The 20,696-nt window shown below is 26.0% G+C and overlaps 4 protein-coding genes and 3 non-coding genes across 10 annotated transcripts; 2 read left to right on the top strand and 5 right to left on the bottom strand.

The window, feature by feature from the left end:
• Positions 1-871: 871 nt before the first annotated feature.
• On the bottom strand, positions 872-5,260 carry Bm10894 (EF hand family protein; the record flags this gene model as incomplete). Its single annotated transcript, XM_043076642.1, has 4 exons — positions 872-1,011; positions 2,239-2,370; positions 3,499-3,642; positions 5,236-5,260. The coding sequence occupies 4 exons, from the start codon at positions 5,258-5,260 to the stop codon at positions 872-874; spliced, it is 441 nt and encodes a 146-aa protein (XP_042932576.1).
• A 6,146-nt stretch (positions 5,261-11,406) lies between these two features.
• On the bottom strand, positions 11,407-11,757 carry Bm10895 (Uncharacterized protein; the record flags this gene model as incomplete). Its single annotated transcript, XM_001894087.2, has 2 exons — positions 11,407-11,486; positions 11,685-11,757. 2 exons carry the CDS (start codon positions 11,755-11,757, stop codon positions 11,407-11,409), a joined length of 153 nt encoding a protein of 50 aa, XP_001894122.2.
• Bm14640 lies at positions 11,425-11,498 on the top strand. Its single transcript has one exon. It is a non-coding gene; the product is annotated as a tRNA-Ile (tRNA).
• Positions 11,758-11,842: 85 nt separating the features above from the next.
• On the top strand, positions 11,843-12,219 carry Bm12134 (Uncharacterized protein; the record flags this gene model as incomplete). The annotated part of the gene is made up of 2 exons (XM_043076641.1): positions 11,843-11,945; positions 12,128-12,219. The coding sequence occupies 2 exons, from the start codon at positions 11,843-11,845 to the stop codon at positions 12,217-12,219; spliced, it is 195 nt and encodes a 64-aa protein (XP_042932575.1).
• Positions 11,865-11,938, bottom strand: Bm14642. Its single transcript has one exon. It is a non-coding gene; the product is annotated as a tRNA-Ile (tRNA).
• A 371-nt stretch (positions 12,220-12,590) lies between the features above and the next one.
• On the bottom strand, positions 12,591-12,664 carry Bm14641. The gene has a single exon. It is a non-coding gene; the product is annotated as a tRNA-Ile (tRNA).
• Positions 12,665-13,813: 1,149 nt separating this feature from the next.
• On the bottom strand, positions 13,814-18,256 carry Bma-dac-1 (the record flags this gene model as incomplete). 4 transcript variants are annotated; one of them, XM_043076638.1, is made up of 10 exons in its annotated part: positions 13,814-13,920; positions 14,181-14,273; positions 14,524-14,641; positions 14,880-15,063; positions 15,283-15,421; positions 16,399-16,487; positions 16,711-16,817; positions 17,250-17,351; positions 17,537-17,682; positions 18,127-18,256. In XM_043076638.1, 10 exons carry the CDS (start codon positions 18,254-18,256, stop codon positions 13,814-13,816), a joined length of 1,215 nt encoding a protein of 404 aa, XP_042932572.1. The 4 variants fall into 4 exon arrangements, with proteins under 4 accessions (XP_042932572.1, XP_042932571.1, XP_042932574.1 ...); XM_043076637.1 differs by having other exon boundaries at positions 14,913-15,063; XM_043076640.1 differs by lacking the exon at positions 17,250-17,351.
• Positions 18,257-20,696: the final 2,440 nt, after the last annotated feature.

The raw sequence follows: 20,696 nt of genomic DNA, 5'->3' as shown, positions 1-20,696 counted from the left end.
AACTTTCCTCACTTATTTTGTTTTTTTTTCCAATGTCATAAATCATTTCTTCTGCAGAAGGGCGGAAGAATATGCTGGGAAGCACTAAATGTTATTCGATCGAAAAACTATAAAAATTAGCTGAAAAAAATTGGCTTGATAACGCAATGAACTCTTTTTTGCTTATTTTGCATGCAAAAGGCAGTTAGTCTTGAAGGCATCCGCCTTTTTTGGTTGCATTTTTTACTCACATTTTTATTTCAACAAATCTGCTTATGCTTATGTTTAGTAGTTTTTTTTTTTTTTAAAAAAAATTTCTTATTATAATTAATTGAATTAAAAGAGGTGAGTCTGAATGTCTTATCATTGTAAGGTCAGCTTGATAATCAAAGAGAAAAATGCGTCTTGAGTGATACAATTTTTATTAAATAATCAATTGTCAATTGAATTGGCAATGAATACTAAGTGATTGTTCTATTGTTCTAGATTTTACTTGAAACTTAAAAGAATATATTTGTTATGCTAAATATAATGCAGTCAATTCTTCTAGTTTTTTATTAATCTTATATTCATTTTAGCTGGATATTGTGATTGAATTGTTGAATTTAACTATTTCTAATTGCTGTGACTCAATTTTTTATCTCTGTTTATTTGAAATTATTCATCGTGTGAAATTTTGTTTTTTTGGCAGTAATTTAAATTTTTTTAAGAAAGAGACAATTTTAATATCATAATTAGTTAATGGAAATAATTAAACAAATTTTTCGGTCGCATTTTTTTCAATGGTCTTCCATGATCAAGTCTTGCAATTATTATCGTTTATTATCTATTTGATATTGTGTAAGCAAACTACAACGCTTTATTGTTACTCATTTTAAAATAGCAGCTATAATTACGATTCTTTTATCATACTCATAAATTCATCAAATGAAATTCGCCCATCATGATTTGTATCAATCAATTGGAATTTTTCTTCAATTAATTCACGATCCGTCACTTTGATTGTTTCCTCCAGGATTTTTAATACTTGATCTGCAAAAGATTTGGAAAGATTTTACACATAATTAAGTAATTTTATTTATTTCTTGGTTTTTTTTATCCATAAAAATCTTAACCTATTCAGAAAATTAGTATAACCTACAAAATTAACTGTTAATATTTGAATAAATAAATCTGAGGCAAGGTTAATAATTAATGATTTGAGTATAAAAATACATTTAACAATTCATCTGATATTTGATGTCAGAGAAATCTTTAATTTGAATGTCATTCAAAATAATTGACAAGAACTATTTACCCATAACTTTAGTTATTAATTTTAAATAGTCACTAAGATAATACATGTAAGTATGAAAATCTTTATTTTCAATAGAACAAATATGAAAAGGGATCATTTCTTTTCCCCGCTCTCTCTCTCCTTTTATAGAATTGTTCAATAGACGATGCATTCATTCTCTTGAGAGCAATCCTGAATGCTAGAAAAAGTGTCTTCAGATTAGTTTTAAAGTAATAGTTGCCGAAGATTCTTTAAAAAGCTTTCGAATTTCCAAAAGCAAAAAAAAAAAAAACACTTTTTCCTTCACTCCACTTCGTAAATTTTTTTGTAGTTGTTTTACTGAAAAAAAAAAAAAAAACACAAATGGGGAAAAAATAGATGAATAAATTTCAATGAAAAGTTATCAGAGCAGAATGACAAGTTAAGGTTAATTTCTTTTGATATTGATATAATATGATTTGGTGTGACATTTGATTATATAAAAAAAGAAAGGAAATTTTTCGTCATCTTAGCATTTCTTTTCAAGTGATATCAGCAAATTAAAGACGACAAAAGTAAATAAACAAATTTAGTCCATCTTGTATTATTATCGAGCAATTTTTACTTTCCTCAGGGGAATCTGAATCCTCGTTTGCTCAAAGTTTATTTATTTTTAAGTTTGATTTTTTTTTCTTTCAAAAATTTTCCGTTGAAAGAAAAAGACGATACAAAAAAAAAAAAAAAATTGCAAAAAATTCAAAAACCAAATTTTAGCATTTAAATCATTCACTCAAATTAATCCATACAATTCAGGAAAAAAGGTACAAGGATTTTTGTAAAAATACAAAAAAATTTATGAAGGAATTATTATTTAATAAAAGATTTCTTATATATAAAATATAGTAATTATGTCAAATAATTTTATTGTTTGAATTATGCAAGTGCAGTGATGAAAAAATAAGTAATTAAATTAGCCGAAAGAAATAAATAAATATGGGCTATACCAATTGTGATAGCACCATCACCATCTTTATCATATAATCGAAAATATCGTTCCAGTTCGGTAAGAGTTGTACGATGAGCTGGCGGTGTACTCATATAACGTATGAAATCCTCTTTACTGATTGAACCTGTTTCTAAAAAATTAAAATTAAAGTTATTTGCATCATTCAATTAAAAATTCTTTCTCTTTTACTACAAATAAATGGAAAAAAGTAGTATTTCCTAATTTCATTTAAAAGTTTTATTTTCTACCAATTATTAAATATTTATTTACTAATCAATATCAACAGAATTTTTCTTTTAGCATAAATTAAATTGTAGAGTTTTTTTTTTTTCTTATTCTTAACTTTTATTACAGTTTTTTTTTCCTCTTTTTCTTTTTTTGATGCGCATTGTGTATTTAAAATCAATAAATATAAAGAAATAATCTAAAAATAACGAATGTCAAAAAAAATGAAAAAGGAAGAGGAAAAGGAAAAACGGAAAAATAAATTAAAGAACTTTTGCTGCTAATTGTTTACTTCTTAACTTGAGCTACTTTACTTATTCCTTTAATACCTTTTTTCATCTTTTTGACAACATTTTGCTTTGTATTTCATGAAAAAAATTTACAAAGGATAATTTAAAAGTAAAATATTGATACAACAAAAGACAAAATGAATTGTTCTAAAATTTATTGATTTCTAGTTGTATGCCAAAAACTTATGGTTATCAGAGTACTGTAAAGTTGATAAATTGTATGCTATTTTAAGAAACTCGAAGCAGTTCGTTATTCTATAATATATATATAATTCAATAAATTTATCTGTCAAACAATAAATCTAATTTAACGAAAGAAAATAAAGAATAAGCTTAAAGAAAATAAGTTGAAAGAATAAGTTTAAGAAAATAAGAAAATAAGTTTGAAAGAAAATAAGTTTAATTTCTTCCTATTGAAATTAAGACAAAAATATTTATAAAATAATAAGCAGATTTTTATTTACTTTTTTAATTTCTTTTAATTTCTGTAAAATATTCCTAGATTAACTTTTATTCGACCAACATTGTTATAATAATAATAATTATTATTATTATTAATATTGGCAAACAAAAGTACCTATAAAATTTATTGGCCGAAATAATTATAAAGCAAAATTTATTATTATCAACTAATTAACTTTTTAATCGACTAATTAATTATTTAACTCTTATTAAAAGCTTGTGACTTCGATTTATAATCTTAATAAGAATAAATGTAAACAATAAAGTTTAATTAAACTTGCTATTTGGATCCATTTCTTGAAAGATAAAGTCCAGTTCGACCCTTGTTGGTTCAACATTTATTATCTTCCACAACACTGCTATTTCATTTCGACTTAAACGACCATCTTGATTGATATCCAATTGATCAAATGTTTCGCATAATTCTAAATTCAATTCATTGAATAATGTTTTGAAATTAATCTTTTCTTTTTACCAAATTTTAACTAAAAAAGCAAGAAAAAAGGCAGCAAAAATTGCTGAAAATGTCCAACTTTCAAAATTTGAAAAAGTAAAAAGGAAAGAGAAAATAAATAAAAAAATCAATTTAATAATTCAAAAAAGCAAGCGAAAATGTGCATATAATTATTTTTTTTATTATTTTAATTACATTTTGTATATAATTATTTTTGTGTTTTTTGTTATTTCTTATTAATACGAAATTAATTATAAATATTTGCTTTTTATCTAACTTCTAAAGCAATAGCATGTTGACATTCAAAATTTTTTTTTGCATTTTCAGAAAAAAAAAATAGAATTTTTGAACCTTTTTTTGAGAGATTTTCAGCATTCGTAATGCATTTTCCTTTTCAAAAAAAAAAAAAAAAAAAAAAAAAACTAGCAATTATTTTTTCACAGTGATTTAGGCAGAAAAATTTCCAAAATACATAGCACATAAAAAATGCTGTTGAAATGTTTCTGCATGAATCATTGAAGATGCCTTCATTCACGATACTTTGCTTTACATTTCATCTGCTCATGTATATTAGTCAAGGTTCTGCTCAGTACTGTGGTATTAGCTTACTTTGAAGTATTTTAAGATTTAAATAAGATAACACAACAACCATGCATCGTTCAAATTGTTTATAGCAATAAACAATAAAATTATTCTTATAAAATCCAAATTTCTTCAAATGCATTCCCAGTTTCAAATTGATTTCACGCTTGATGCTCCCAAAAAAAAAAAAAAAAAAAAAAAAAAAAGAAATATTTCAAATCCTGTCATATATTTGATCTTTTTTTTCTAAGCAAATTTTTCCAAATTCATTTCATTCATTCATTTATTTCCTTTTTTTTAGCTTATTTATAAAAGCACCTTTTTTTTTTTCCTCGATAATAATAATTAGCTAATGACTTGGCGATCTGTTCAATCACTCTCAACAATGCGATAGCAGCTGTTACAATATATCTGTTTTGTAAATGATTTATTTCATAGATGACAAAATGGTTGACAAGAGGATACGAAAATAAAAAATGTGCTTGTCACATTTTTTCAGAAATTGATGAGCGCTGTGAGAGAGATCGCCTTTGGAACGATTATATTTCGAGAAATTCATAATGAGCAGAAAATAAATGACTAAAATTTAAATGAGTAATATGAAAAAAAATTCATAAATTTTAATCTGTTTCATCCGAAAAACATAGATATGATAATCAGAAACTGGCAATAATTTTCGATAGGAATATTCCATTATCATTGCATTTAATGTGCTTCCTAAATACTTCTATATATATCGATTCTTCCCTTCGTTTTCCCTCACTTTGCCTCTCTCTCTCTCTCTCTCTCTCCCAGTGTCTTTCTAAGTCTGAGAAAATTACAAAAGAAGAAAGAAATTTTTTAATGCAGGTTTGAACAAATATCAGGCATGTATTGATCATTCACTTATTATATTGTCAATAAAAATAAAATATTAGTTTTAGAATTAAAAAAATAAAAATTTTTAACATAGAAAAAAAAATTTACAAAGATAAAATCTTACGCTGATCAGATAAGATATAACACATCGTTAAAGCATTTAGAATGTTTGAAGTTGTAGCAAAATATACACTGATAAAACTTGTCAATATGATACTTCAATCGACTGATAATTGATTACTATTACACAATTCATTTCATCGATACTGATATAATTAATCCTTATGTGTGGTGTCGTATGTCTTTAGAACATGAAAATGATGCAACAATTCAGAAAGCGATCATTCACGGAATCGATAAACGTTTATTTGTATGACTTACGTGAAACACAATATAAATGGGATAGAAAGATGTGATGAGATACGACGTGAAAAAGAACGAGAGGTTATAAGTAATGGCGAAAATTATGGAAAAAAAAAGATTTTTCAATTTCTTTTTCTATTTTTGAAATTAAAGAATATTATGCAATAACGAAATAAAAAGAAGGAAAAGAAGACACAGAGAGGAGAAAAAAGAGGATAGTAATGCAAAGATTGAAAAAAAAAAGAGATTAATTGTAATAGGTAACGACAACGAATGTTTTGAAATACTAGTAGACAAAAAAACGAAAGAAAAAACAAATCTATAATCTTTATGTACAATTAGTTTCTCGCTTTCTTCTTTGCTAGTAATGATTTTTCGACAGCGTATGAAATGCACTATAATTCTATTTTATGTTCCTCGTTAAAATGAAATTTAACAGTTGTTTTTAAAATAAAATAGAGCATTTATTGTTTCAAAAATATGCCTGCAATAATAAAATCGTAATTTGATTAAATTTAAGTACATTTTAATCGATTGAAAGATTAATTCATCTACATAGTCAAATATGAAAGACATACATGTGAGGTTTATCATTAATTTGTTCATTACCACTCCCATCCAATTCATTTCCTTACTTTTGTGTTATATATATACTATTAATATCTGCAAAAAATGATTGAGAAGGGAATAGGAATACACGAATGACAAGAATGAATATTTTGAAAATGTTTGTGGATGAAAAAGTGCAACCAAAAGTAATCTGTTATGATTAGGATAACTAAACCGGATATTATTTAAACCAGATATTCTAGCATAATAGAGAATGAATAATGAAAGACTTTTCGTATTTATCATTTATAATGCAAGAATTAGTATGCTTTAGCAGAAGTTAAGATATTAAAGAATTGTATTACGAATGTGCTACTAACACTAATAATAATAAACACTAATTATTGACTACTAATTAAATATTCATATTAACCATTTACAAGTACTTTGGTTATTGAGAAACATCAGTGATATTATATATATTAAAAAAAGACATTAAGTGAAAAAGAGCAAACATTTTCATGTGCAAAACATTTTTCTCCTCACAATTTAACAAAAAATATATTTACATGAATGCGGCCACAACATTGTTTCTGGCCAACTGGCAAAAGACGAAATTATATTGACTGTTTCAAGCTGAGTGATTGACACAATATTGTCCCTAGTTAATTGCAATATACATACATATACATATATGTAATCAATAATTCGATAATTGATATAAATAAAAATTTATTCGTTTATTTGTGGGCTAACAGAATGCCAAATCGACTTATCAAATATAAATGAGATGATTGAGTTATCTGCAGAAAGATCGTTATCTTTTTATCACACAATGATCAGAGTACAAATAACGAAAAGTAAAACATACCAGAATAGCTTTTTTCACTGCCTTATATCGTCTACATTATTCAATAAAAGTAAAATTTCTAAAATACGATAAAAAAGGAAAATATAAGACGAAAATTAACATAAAGAAAAATACGATAAATTTTAAGCTTGAGAGTTGCAGACTTTGTACGAGAGAAAACAAAAATTAATTTAAAAAAATCATAGGAAGAGTGTGCGTGGCAAATCATCAAGCAGTGAAATTGAACATTTTGGGAATGAAATTCATCATTCTGACTGTGTACTATTAACCGGATTTTTTTCGTTTTTTGGTATTTTCGAGAAAATTTTTCATTTTTCGAACAAGCAAAGTCATCAATTCAATTCTTTCGTTTCTTCCTTTCACAATGTTTTTTTTTTTTTTTTTTTTTTTCTGCTTTTTTTTCACTTCAGATTAAATCATCGTTATTTTGGAATATTTTCTAATCACTGTGTTGGAATGAATGGTTAAAATTTTTCTCAGTAAAGAGTAAAATGCTTTGTCGATCTCACAGATAAAATATAAGTATATGAATATTTCATTTATAATATTTGAATACTTTGCCATCCTTAAACGATTAATTTCATTCAATATTTAATCCAAAGAAACGATTCTGAGAAATTGTGCTAGAAATGATTCTAGAATAAAATTTGATTTGATTTATTTATCATCATAAATTAAATGGTAGAAGACATTTTATTTGATCTTTTTTTTTCGAAAATTTTGTATTTCAGTCATTAAGAAAGCCATGTTCTTTTCTTTTATTGATTAATATAATTTGTGATTATTTCGCAAGATAGATATCTCAAAAGAAAAGTAAAAAGCAAAAGAATTTTTCAGAGATTTTTTTTGTCAGTATTACAAGTGGAGCTTATTGGCTTTTCCTTTTTTGCCATAATATCTGTGTAACGAAAATAAATTATAGATTTTAAGCGAAAAAAGTTAATAGGAAATGGTTTTGTTTTCGTCTAAACAACTTCTTTTTTATATTTATTTTCATTAAATTCACTAAAATCAATGTAGCGTGAATTTAGCATAATTGTAATGAACCAAGCATTGGTAAAATGGAAGCTAAAATATCTATTCATTAATATTTGGATAACAATAATGTATTAATTAGTCACTGAGCCTATATATATGAAGAGGTCAAAGGTTGCTTTTGGTAAGTTAATAATGCTATTTTACTCAATTTATTATGAGTAAATCTCATGTGACAAATAATTATAGTAAAGCAATAACAATAATAGGTGATAGCATCAAATACTGATGCCCAGTGGATGTCGTAATTGCATTCAGCTACAGTATTTGTATGTGCAAATAAAATTCCAATATTATCAAAGGTAATTTTAAAGTGAATTTAAATTAAATTGAGGGATGCTTTATAAATACAGTATTAAAGAAAGAAAGTATTGGTGACTTTATTCAAGTAGTAAGATTATAATTAAAGTGACTATTGATTTTATTAAGCAAGTAGGTTTTTTTATTTAAAAGTAATTAAGGCATGTTTCTCTACTAATTAAGACTCAATGATCAGGTGAAAAATGATATTCTAGAACCTAAATAATAATAACTTTATGTTAATATTAGTAATAAAAATAACAAATAAATATTGATATATATTAAAAATAAAAAGAAAATAATAAAAATAATATAATAAAATAAAAAATATTAATATAATTAATAGCAAAAAATAAGTTTGTCTTAATATAAATGTAGAATTTTAAATTAAAAATAGGTTCTGAGATTCTTTCACATTTTTCATTAAACTAGCCTACGTTAACACAAAGTATTTCCTATTTCAAATATCCTTTAATTAAAACAGAAAAAAAAAAATATGAATGAGACAGTACTCAAACACAAAATTTTCTTTCTTCAAAGATTTTGGCAAAAGCAATCTTTGCATTCTTACAATGCTAAAATGATACATTTTAGTGATTCATTTTTTGTTTTTGTGCTTTTTAGTTAAAAAATTATCATCGTGTTATATATTTCACACTTATTTTAAACTAATGAAACAAAATTAAACAAGAAATGAATCCAAATAACTGATTGTAAAATCAGCAAAGACAAATCGCAAGCATTTAATTTGCGACAGCGTTGAAAACTTATAGATAAAAAAAGCATAGCTATCGATCATCACAGATTGACAGATATGATGAACAGAGAGCAATTATGGAAAATGATCAAATTATGTGAGAAAGTATCGAACAACTCAATACCATTAGACATAATGTGATCATTTTAGGATTTAAGTAAATTATAGTAGTATAAAATTTAACTAAAAAAAAACCTTAAAAATAGAAGCTTTTTTTTATTCCATATATTTACAGAGAACTGTTTCTTATGACTCTGATTTGTCATGAAGAATGAAATGTTTATAACATTCGGTAATGAACATTTTAATGATGAATGAAAATATTTGAATTTTCTGAAATTATTTCTGCTTAAGAAGTAAACTTAGGAAAAAAAAAAATGAAATGAATTAAAAAGCACAAGAACTAATCATACACCAAATAGCTAATGTTTTAAAAATTAACCGTGCCAGAGGTATCGAATTTTATATCATTTGCCCTGCAGCAAAACTTACACAAACATATACAAAGCTATTTTTGTTCACAAAATTATACAAATTACGCACATACACCATTGCGATCAATAAAGATTTATTTAAGCCTATTTATAATAATTTTTTAGAAATCATTCACTAAAAAGCTAATTAATTTAGTTGACAAAATGTTCGCAATAACTGCATGATAATAATTTTATGCAGAGAAAGTAAAGGAAAGTATTATAAATTACAATTTTAATTTCTGCGATATATATATATATATATATATTTGTGGCTTAAGTGCTGATGAACAGAAAAGATATGCAGGGAAATTTTTCTTAAGCTCCAAAGATTTATCAATTTTTTCAAACTATTCATTACTTTTATTGTAAAGAAATTAATAAAGAAAAGCGCAGCATAAGGAATAATATAGCTAATCAAAAGTGATAAATAAATAGAACTAAACTAATAATTGAAAGAATTGACATAATAGCTCATCCTATTGACACATTTGATTAATTTATTTGATTGATAAGCAATTTCTAATGCAATTTTTGTAACTTTTCAATTTCAACTTATAAAACACCATTTGCTTTGATCAATAAAAAAATTTATCTAATTTATTTGTTTTATTTTTATATCGACTATTCTACTAACTAAAATATGATTGTTGCTGATTATTAGCAATAGAATGAATGCAATTGCAGATATATTAAATTAAATCAACACTGAATTAATTATTCTAATTAGCATCCAACTCTTTTTCTGTTTTTTGCTTTTTTTTGAACAGCTGAGTGAAACACTCATCTTTTCAATCTTCAATTTTCGTGAAACAAAAAAGAAAAAAGGCTGAAAAATGCTTCAAAAAAAATTTTAAAAAAAAGAGAAGGAACAGGCGAAATTTGGGAAAACATAAAAATGAATGGTTTCATAATGAAGAAATCAAGTTCATTTCTTCCCATATAAATTCGATATAATATTAAAAATTTTATTGCGGGGAAAAATTAACAAAGCAGTAGATTAGGCAATGGAAGTATAAAGTATTGGTGATAGCGTTAGAGAGTGACACTTAACTTAAAAAAGCAACGATTGTTTGGTCAAATTATAAATTTTTATGCTTGGCTAAAACAACCGAAAAATTGAGAAACCTACTGATAATTGTTTTGTAAGATCAACTAGAAGAAATAAAAACTTCGAAAAGCTTTATTTCAATTAATAATTACTTCAATCAAATAATCAATTAATAAAATATAGCTTAATTCAATCATTCTAATGAATTACTTTAAAACTTTTGCCGTACAAATTAAATTTAATTGATTTAAAGTAGTGAAAACAAATATCAATTGAAATTCGAAGAAAAAAAAATTTCGATGTTTGTCATTTAGTGTCATAAAATTAATTTAATACTGAAATAGAAAATTTGAATAGTAAATATAATGACACCATATATAAAATTATGAAAAGGAGAAAAGAAAAAGAATTAAAAATGACGAAAATCCTCAGCTGAACTATTCAAGATGAAAAGATTATACACTAATTCAAATTTAGAATTACATGAATTACATGATTAACATGCAATAATAGAAGATAATAGAACGCTTCGGATATTCATTAGTATGATAAATTTCATTAGTAACATATTCCAGTTATAAAGTAATAATTTAATGTAACTGTCATAATTCTCCAAACATTAACCTAAAAAAAACTGGAGAAAAAAAGCTGAAGCTATAATTTGTATATTGCAGTACAATCAATATTCTTACTGTTATTACAGAAAATTACAGTGTTAAAGTCAATAACATTACGTATTTTTTAAGAACACTAACACATTATGTTTGCTGTTAATTACAAAAATTTTTTAAAAAAACAGCACACTTTGGTAGAGTGCTTCTGTTTAGCAGACAACATTTATTGCATTCTCAAATATTAAAAATCAAAAATGATTTCAAAAGAACTTAGAAAATAAATCACAGGTAAACCACATAGCCGCCGTAGCTCAGTCGGTTAGAGCGTGGGTCTAATAAGCCCAAGGTCGCAGGTTCGACCCCTGCCGGCGGCAGGAGCGCCCATTTTGCAAAAGCAATTTGTAAGATTTCAGTTGAATAATTTGAATTCAAAAATGAAATTTAAATTCAGAAGAATCAGAAAAGAATATCCCTTCAGATTCAGAAATGGAAGAAGGAAAAAAGTTCAAATTCGAAAATGGAAAAAGAAAACAAGAAAACGCTAATCAGCTTGCTTTTACCTGCTATTCCTTCGATGTCATCATCATCATCACCGCCATCATCATCATCATCACAGTCATCACCATCACCCATATCTCTGTCATTCCTTCTCTTGTCTCTCTAATATATCATATGACAAATTGAGATCAATTGAAAATTCTTCACGCATGAATTTCAAATGCAAAAGCCACGACTTTGCGTGCCGCCGGCAGGGGTCGAACCTGCGACCTTGGGCTTATTAGACCCACGCTCTAACCGACTGAGCTACGGCGGCTCTGCTAGTACTTGGCATTTGAGCTAATGTTGAATTTGAATACAAATACAAAAATTTCTATTGTTATTACATAGTGATATTACATATTACATCGATCTAATCGATCATTTGTTGTGACAATATTGTGATGATTTAAGGAGAGAGAGAGAGAGAGAGAGAGAGAGAGAGAGAGAGAATATTGACTATTAGATAAGGAGAGTGGTTATAGTAGTGATAATAGTGACACTGTCGCAGCAATGATGATTGGTAATGGTGATTGTGATGATGGTGTTCATGAGTGATGATTGATAATGGTGGTGACGATTAATGATAGTGATAATGATATTGATTATGGTGATAATAATCGATTGATCGATACAGTGATGATAATAGGCTTTTGCTGTGCTGGTGTAGTCAATATTCAAGAAATATTAGTTGTTACATTGTGTTATACTACCTGTAACAAAGATATGTGAAAGTACGACTGCTAAGTGGAAAGTACTAAACTTCCGTGTTACTCTGAAACGAAATATTAATCGGAAGGACAGTATTGGCTGGCCATGTCGGGTATAATACGCATTTTGTTCCTATATATTTTTTTACAACTTAATAGATTTCCATCCAACGCCACATTTTTTTTATAATTACCAATTTTTCAAAATAGTGTTCAATGTGCCGCCGGCAGGGGTCGAACCTGCGACCTTGGGCTTATTAGACCCACGCTCTAACCGACTGAGCTACGGCGGCCCTGCAATGCTTCCATAAATTTTTTATTAGAAAGGGGTCATTTTTAGCTGTCTCTCAACATGAAATATTTATTAATAAGATGATGACACAAGTAAGGCATGATTTATTTCTTACTTGTAAAGTTCACATCAAATTAACAATGCTTTAATTGATAAGTATTTTCCGAGTATCATTCGTTCGGCGAGCATAAACGTACGATCTTGACTTGTGCAGGCTAATTTTTTATTGATTAAGATGTTTCAGTGACTTCTATTATCACTGTTATTATCACTTCAGCTAAATACATTTAATTTGCTTTGCTGCTGAAAATGTGATGTAGGAAATTATTGGGAGATTGTTTCAAAAAAAAAAAAAAAAAATAACAGTAGTCAATCAGATTAATTAACTGGTCAATTAATAATAATAACGGATGCATAAATTTCTTCTTTTAATTATTTTATTGCAGTGCAATAGCAATGTTTTTTGATTATTTTTATTGCAGTGCAATAGTAATGTTTTTCTCAAACTTTTCGAGAGTTAATCAAATGCTTTCTATGTTTTTGTGCAGATATAACAAATATATAATTTCATGCCTTTTCATAATTTTTTGGATGGATATGAAATTAAAAGCGGTCAGTAGAAGAATTTTTTTTTTTTTTTGGACTTATGATATCTGTTAATAAGAATAATTAAATATTAGAATATTAAGAAAAAATCGGGGAGTAAATTTTTTAAGTGGACCATATGCTTTTATAAGAAAAATAAGGAAAATTGTTGCTGTGAATGATAATGAGTTTGAAAATGAGACCTAATTTAAATACTAGCAATATTTTGACATTTAGTTTGCTGTAATTTTTTCTTACAATCATTCATCCAATCACTAATAATATAAACTGGGAAAAACCAACAACATTTGAAATACGAATCAATAATTAACAATAAGCAATCAAAAAATATCCATGAATGTCTATTTCAGAATGAATCAGAAAAATAGACATCAAATAATTATTTTTATAATAATTCAAATACGATTAATAATACAAATTATATAATGATACAGAAAGTAACAAATCAAATATCTATCGATGGATGTAGATCTAATGATATCCACTGATAACAAATAAGATCTACGATAGAAGATTCTTCTTATATCTTACATTTGATTATTTTTTATTCGAGCTTTGTCTTCGTGCTTATACTGTCGCTTAAGTTGATTAATTTCTCCTTCAGTTTTAGTGATTCACGTTTTGCTTTGCAGTAATGCCGAAAATAATTCTCTAAAAATGCAAATTAAATGATACAAATAAATGATACCAAGATTTAAATGTTTTCTTTATCTAATTTGTTTATACTATTATAAATAATATTACTTTGAAGTTTTTAAACAACAACTTATTGGCTACTGTGTTTATCCGAAACTACAAGACAATATTAATAGCATAAATTTAATTTTAATTAGCTTCAGAATTATATGATTTCGATTTTGTTTCAGAAGGTTTAATTTTTTTATGTTGTTACAATATAAAATTATACTTACTGGTTTTTTGTTGTTCCATGGATAATTCTCGTCGTATTTTATTATATTCACTTTGCTTGCATTCAAGATCTCGTTGCACTTTGCATACGAGTGCTGTAATAGTAATTAAAAACTTCAAAAATTAAGGTTCCTAACTTTTTTTAGTGGAAAACAATCTGATATGCCAATTTATGATTTTAACATATACATAGGATTAATTATGATGCAAATATGGTCTCCCATTTTGCGATAATTTTCGCGTCAATAGATTTAACAATTTAAAAATTTTTCATAAACAATATTTATTTTTGAAAATGCATTACTAAAATCAATTGTGAAGATAAAAGATAAAAGCAAATTTAACATTTCTCATTCTCAACCAGTTCACGTTCCGTTTTTAAATTCACCATTGCCATCTCGATTAACGTGATTAATTTACTGAGCATAACTTGTAAAATATTTGTATCTTCGGTTGATTCATCCTGAGAATATTATCGGAATGTGTTTCAATTATTTATCAGTAAAATATAGCCAAAGTAATTTTGAAATTCATTGCAATATGATGTAATATTTTATATAAATATCATGAAAAGTAGCAGTAAACATTTGCTGCTGTTTTTAGCTTATTTTATTTGATGGCTTTCGTTAGCTTATGCAGGTAAATAAAATCACATGTGGTAAATAAACAAGATTTAAATTCTAATTATAAGAAAATCGAACCTTGGATAAAACAGATAAGATATCATTAATAACCTGATTGATGCATTTGCTTCGTGAACAAATTTGAATAAATTTGGAATTATGACTTGAAATTCCTTTCTCCGATGCGTTGTTGCTGTCACTCTCATTTTGATGATTGTCAACATTTTTAGTCAAATTCAACGGTATCGATGGTAATGAAATACTTCATGAAATGATTAATACAAATGAGTATGCACTATTTTTGCTCACAGTTAATGAGATTATAGTATGTAGAATTAACAACTTTGTTTGTGACAATGATTGTGACAGCAATTTTTACATATTTATATTTCAGCATTGGAAATACACAATGATAATTTAAAATTATGAAATGGCAACGAAGAGAAATTTACATCAATGATTACTAGCATAAAAAGAAAACCTGGAATCTGATTTGTGATCAGGAACAGTTGTATCAATTGTATTTTCTTTTGATTGCAGTGATTGGGAAGTAATTGCTGTAGTAACAGTAGCCATCAGTTGTCGAATTTGTTGCTTTGTTGTAAATGGTACCAGTATTCCTTAAATATTTATATTATAATTTAACAACAATTACAAAAAAAAAAAAAAACAACAGTATACTTCATATAATATTTAACCGTAAAAGAAAAAAATTGTGGTCGAAAAAATTTGACAAAAAAAAGAGCTCACTGTTTTCTCTTTTTTAGCAAAAATAATCAGTGGATGAATTAATCAAATAATTTAATGTTCATTCAGTTGAAATTTTGTTAATTTATGCATTTGTTTTTCTCATTTTCATTTTCATTTTTTTTTAATAAAATAATAATGCGGTTATGAATGAACAAAGGAAAGAATCATGAATTATATATGTATTGCCAGTGATATCACCATTATCATCAATATTATCATATCTTACAACTATAGTGTATCGCTTCATACTTTATACAGTTTCAGTAAATTTAACTCCTATATCAGTATCAGCACTTTTCATTGACAAATTATTGTTTTCTGATCATTTTCTATGACTTTTTTACGGTCAAAGTATATTATTGTGTGCCTTTTAGAGAATTTTCTGATCATTGCTCTAAGATTTTACCTTCCTATAAGTATTTTACAGTCATACTGAAAATATTTTATAAGCTGTTATACTGTGTTCTTATCACTAACAATCACTTGTTGTTTAATCGATTATTATGGAATAATTAATTAAAAGAATATTTTGAACGTTACAAAATGCAAAAAAGTGTAATACAATAGTGAATGATACAGAGACTGATTCATTGGTATATTGATAAGATATGATTAGTTAACGATATTTAATCATTCACCTTATAAAGAGCATTTTTGATGCAAATCACTTTAGTAAAAAATGAACTTTTTTAGGCATTTTAAAATTAAATTTGGGGGCTTATATTAAATGACCTATAATATTGCTGTTTAAAATTTTAAATTTAATTTGTTGTTTTTTGCCATAACTTCTGCTGTATAAATGATCGGAAATTGCAGAATGATAAAAAACGCTGGAATAATTACGGACTATCTGAAGTGTATTTCTGCTTTTTACTCTTATCATTCGATGTATTTTCGCATTCTGCAGGACGCTTTGCTAGGCGACCCGATCGATGCCTATAAACAAATTACTGTTATCCAGAAGTAAAAAGAAATTGCATTATTCATTTCTTGCAATTGTTTGGTATCATTTCAGGACGCTATATTTCTCTTCGAGTTAAATGATTGAAAGAAGTGAGAATAGCGACTCTTCTTCAGTTATTCATTTACTAAAACTAATGGTGATGAAATTTAGTGTGATTGATAAGAAAAAATTAATTTCATACGTTTTATAACTTACTGAATTTTATAACAGTCATCGTATAATTGATCAAAATCATTACAAGAAATTAATTTACAACGATTAACAGCTTTCTGGATAGCACCCAAATTTCGTAATGCTCGGACCTAAAATATCCTATGCAAATCCAATGATCTGACTTTATTTCAGGAATCAAATGAATCCGATTCTAAAAATCATCAGTGTATATCATTCTCTTTTATTTTCTTTCCAAATAAATAAAAATGGGTTTCTGTTCTTTTTTTAAAAATGAAACATATGATTTCACCATAAAAAATATTTTATGATAAAAATTTAAAAAAGATGGAAATTTACACAGAATACTTCTATGTCATAAATTAATAAAACAAATTTATTGCTTCATATAATTCCCATTTCTTTAATGAATTCATAAGTTTTTTTTTCTTCATTTAATTGATCATAATTTCATATATATCACCTCTACCACTAAATTCGAACGTATCATTGAATGTAATCTTTTATCTAATCAAAATATAGTATGTGAAATTAATCCTTAATTAACAGGAGCAGATTTATACCTGTTCAACATTACAAATAATAAGCCGGATTTGAAGACGTTTCAGTTTGGTATGAACAGTGTGAAGGCCACTAATAACATTTTTTAGAAACATTTCATATGCCTAAAATGTGAATAAAATAATCAGTATGATAGTGAATAATGATCGATAGATAATGAATAAATAAAATCCTTTTATAAATTTAATTTAAAATTGTATCAAATAAGGTGAATAAATCCTCTTATAAATTGAAAATTTCATCTAAACTTTTGATAAGAAACGAATTTTCAATAGAATGTACTAATTACCTGTGGCAAACATATCATTCGAATTCCCTGTAACTCGAAACCAGCAATTTTCTCTCCGCGATATACATAAATTCTTGCATTACTGATAGATTCCATTAATTTGTTATCATTATAATTTGGTATTGTGGGTGACTGGATTGTGAAATCTTTATAATTGGATACTTATCATATTTAATGTCATAAGGATAAATTTTATAAGAAAATTTCATTATTGCAAATTTGAAAAATTAATTTTTTTTCTTACCATTAACTTATCATACAAGAAGGGAGCTAAAATTTGGAATTTAGGGTAATTATTGAAGTATGAAAATTTAAATAATTAGAACTGTTTGTACATTGTTTTTTGTTTAGTGTGTGAATTTAAAAAATTAGAATTGTTTGTACATTATTTTGTATAAGTTTTATGAAAAAATTTTTGTAGGTAAATTTTTGACACAAAAAAAATTCGACATAAAAACAAATTTGCTATTAATTATAGCTAAATTTGAATAAGTTTTAAGCATATCTTCCAAATTTGAATTTTTTCTTTTTTTGATATATCATTAGTAGACATTTTAAGGAAACAAAATAAATTGTAAATTGTGACAAACCTTTTTGGTTATGCGACATACTGCTAACATTTTGTTGCCATTCAACTGACCCATGAAGTGAATTCGTAATTTCCATATCATCAATGGAAATGGAACTCAATCGTTGGAACTGTTCGATAACCGGATACATTGCATTTACTTCCTGAACTTATGGCAATAAATTTTACAATGATTTTTTTTTTACATGAAAAAGAATTTAATAGTAAGGAAATAATATACAAGACTGAATAAAGAATCTTAAAAGCGGTAAAGTTTTAAGAAATTACATGTAAGACTGGATGAGCTAAACACAATGTGATAATAGGTGAATTAGTATTTTTTACATTAAATTCAAATTTAAATTTGCTCGTCTTATTTACTTCGAAATAAATAATTCAATATTTCCTGTTATAATCACAATACTCTTTCTAGCCAGAATATCAGAATAAGTTGAAATACTGAAATTATTAAGTCGTCATAAAGCTTTGCTAAACTGAAGATTGTTCAAACCTAAATTTTGTTTTTAACTTTAAAATTTATCGAAGTATTTCAATGAAATACATTGTTTATAGAAATATTACGATGAATTACTAATCGATTTTCTAATCAGTAGATTATTTATTTAAATACTAATAAAATAAACACAGTAAATTATCATTAAAACAAGGAATTCAAAATTGAATCATAAAAAAAACCTAGGTTAATTTTTATCGTTAAAATATAATATATGAAATAAATATATAAATAGTGGACGAAATTTTATAAATTTAAATTATTTTAAAAAAATGAAGGAGGCGAACAAATAAATGGAATAATTGAACAAACCCATCTTTCAAGTTATTTATGATATTTATTCCTTAGTTATCAGAAAATGATAAGACATGAATTAGTTACAAAATTATTATAATTCTACAGATATAGCAATCTCAACTAATTATTCAGTGAAGAAATGCAAATAACTAAAGTAGTTTCACCTTAGATAACTGGTGAATTAAAACAATGAAATATAAGAAAGGGAATGAAGTTGAAGTAAGCAAAACCGATATCCGGATTAGACTACTTCCTTTATGATAAGATGAATACTGAATAGAAATTTTTTTTGATTGAACCTATCATTTAACTCGTCACAAATTTCATTATTACTCATCGGAAAGAAATTATTACTCATTTACTCATTATTACTCATCCAATGGAAAAGAAAATATTTATCTGTTTGTTTCTCTTAGGCAATGCTGTTGCTAGTAAGAAAGGTAAGAGAAATGATTTAGTAATTTTGCTAATTGCTACTCTCCCAGTAATTCAATAATTTCAAGAAATTTTCATTCCTTTCATTTTATCCTTCTCAAGAATTATTAATTTTATTTCTCATTCTTTTTTCTCTTGTACTGAACTTAATAAATATAGATGATTTATTCAGGAATTTTCTGATTCAAAAAATCCATCCGACTTGATTTACAACTATTTTTGATACAAAACAACTTTGATTCCAACTTGTAATTTGTAATTTGTACTAACACTTTGTACTTCACTACAGTGGTTTGTATTGACTTCCTCTTCTCCCTTCTCTCTCTTCCTTTCTCTCTCTCCCTCTCTTTCTCTCCCCATTCCTATTTCTTCTTGCACAGATTTGATTTTCACAACAGACTTAATAATTCTAACTAATATTTATTAATAGATATAATTATATATATGTGTGTACGTACGTGTATAACTATGTATGTTTTTGTTTATCTTGCAAACATAATTAAAAAGTAAAACAAAAAAAATGTCGGACTAGATTGGAATGGAAAACAATAATAAAAAACGTGAAATAAGTAATTGAAGTGAATAGCCTCATGTATACTATAAGATTTGATATATAAATTAGTTGCAGTGCTTCTTTTTTTTGAAGAGATTTGTTGATAGCAAAAGGTTGGTGATATCATTAAAATGCACAACTTTTTATTTCATGAAGGATTTGAAAAAGAAGAAAAAGTTATAAACGAAATGCTTATTTATCAATTTTATATATGGTGATGATATATACTGCTAGCATAAATGTATTTTACTAGACTTTTATCGAATAAATCTGAAGATTATAACCAATGGAAACACATAAAATTTTGTTTTTAAATTAATCATTTCAAATTAAACATTTAGAGAAAGGAAAAAGGGAAAAATAAATTGTAATGACGCGGAGAAACTTAGAGGAATTTATTTCATTCATATAAAAGCTTCTAATTCATTCACTATCGTAATGTCAAGCATAAGATTAGGATTTATAGAGATTTATTCGGCGAAATGCTTTCTGTTGAATTGTACCTACATCACTCAACATGATTAGAAATACCTGTTACATTTGTAACACTTTTTCGAAACGATTGCAAAAGCTCCGATTAAAAATTTTGTGCTAAAATCATGAATCAACATCATGAGTTTCTAATGAGAGTTTGTTGAGTAATTAAATACTAATGACGATTATTATTAATATTGTCATTTATTATTATTATTATTATTATTATTATTATTATTATCAGTAGCAAGTAAATACAACTTACTTATTAATCAACCATTTTGCAGTCAAAATTCTTTAAAATTCAAATTTTAAGTTG

This window comes from Brugia malayi, assembly GCF_000002995.4.
Source record: "Brugia malayi strain FR3 genome assembly, contig: Bm_v4_Chr1_scaffold_001, whole genome shotgun sequence".
Classification (NCBI taxonomy): Eukaryota; Metazoa; Nematoda; class Chromadorea; order Rhabditida; family Onchocercidae; genus Brugia; species Brugia malayi.
The sequence above is the reverse complement of the archived record's forward strand: the minus strand, read 5'-3'. Positions and strand labels throughout refer to the sequence as shown.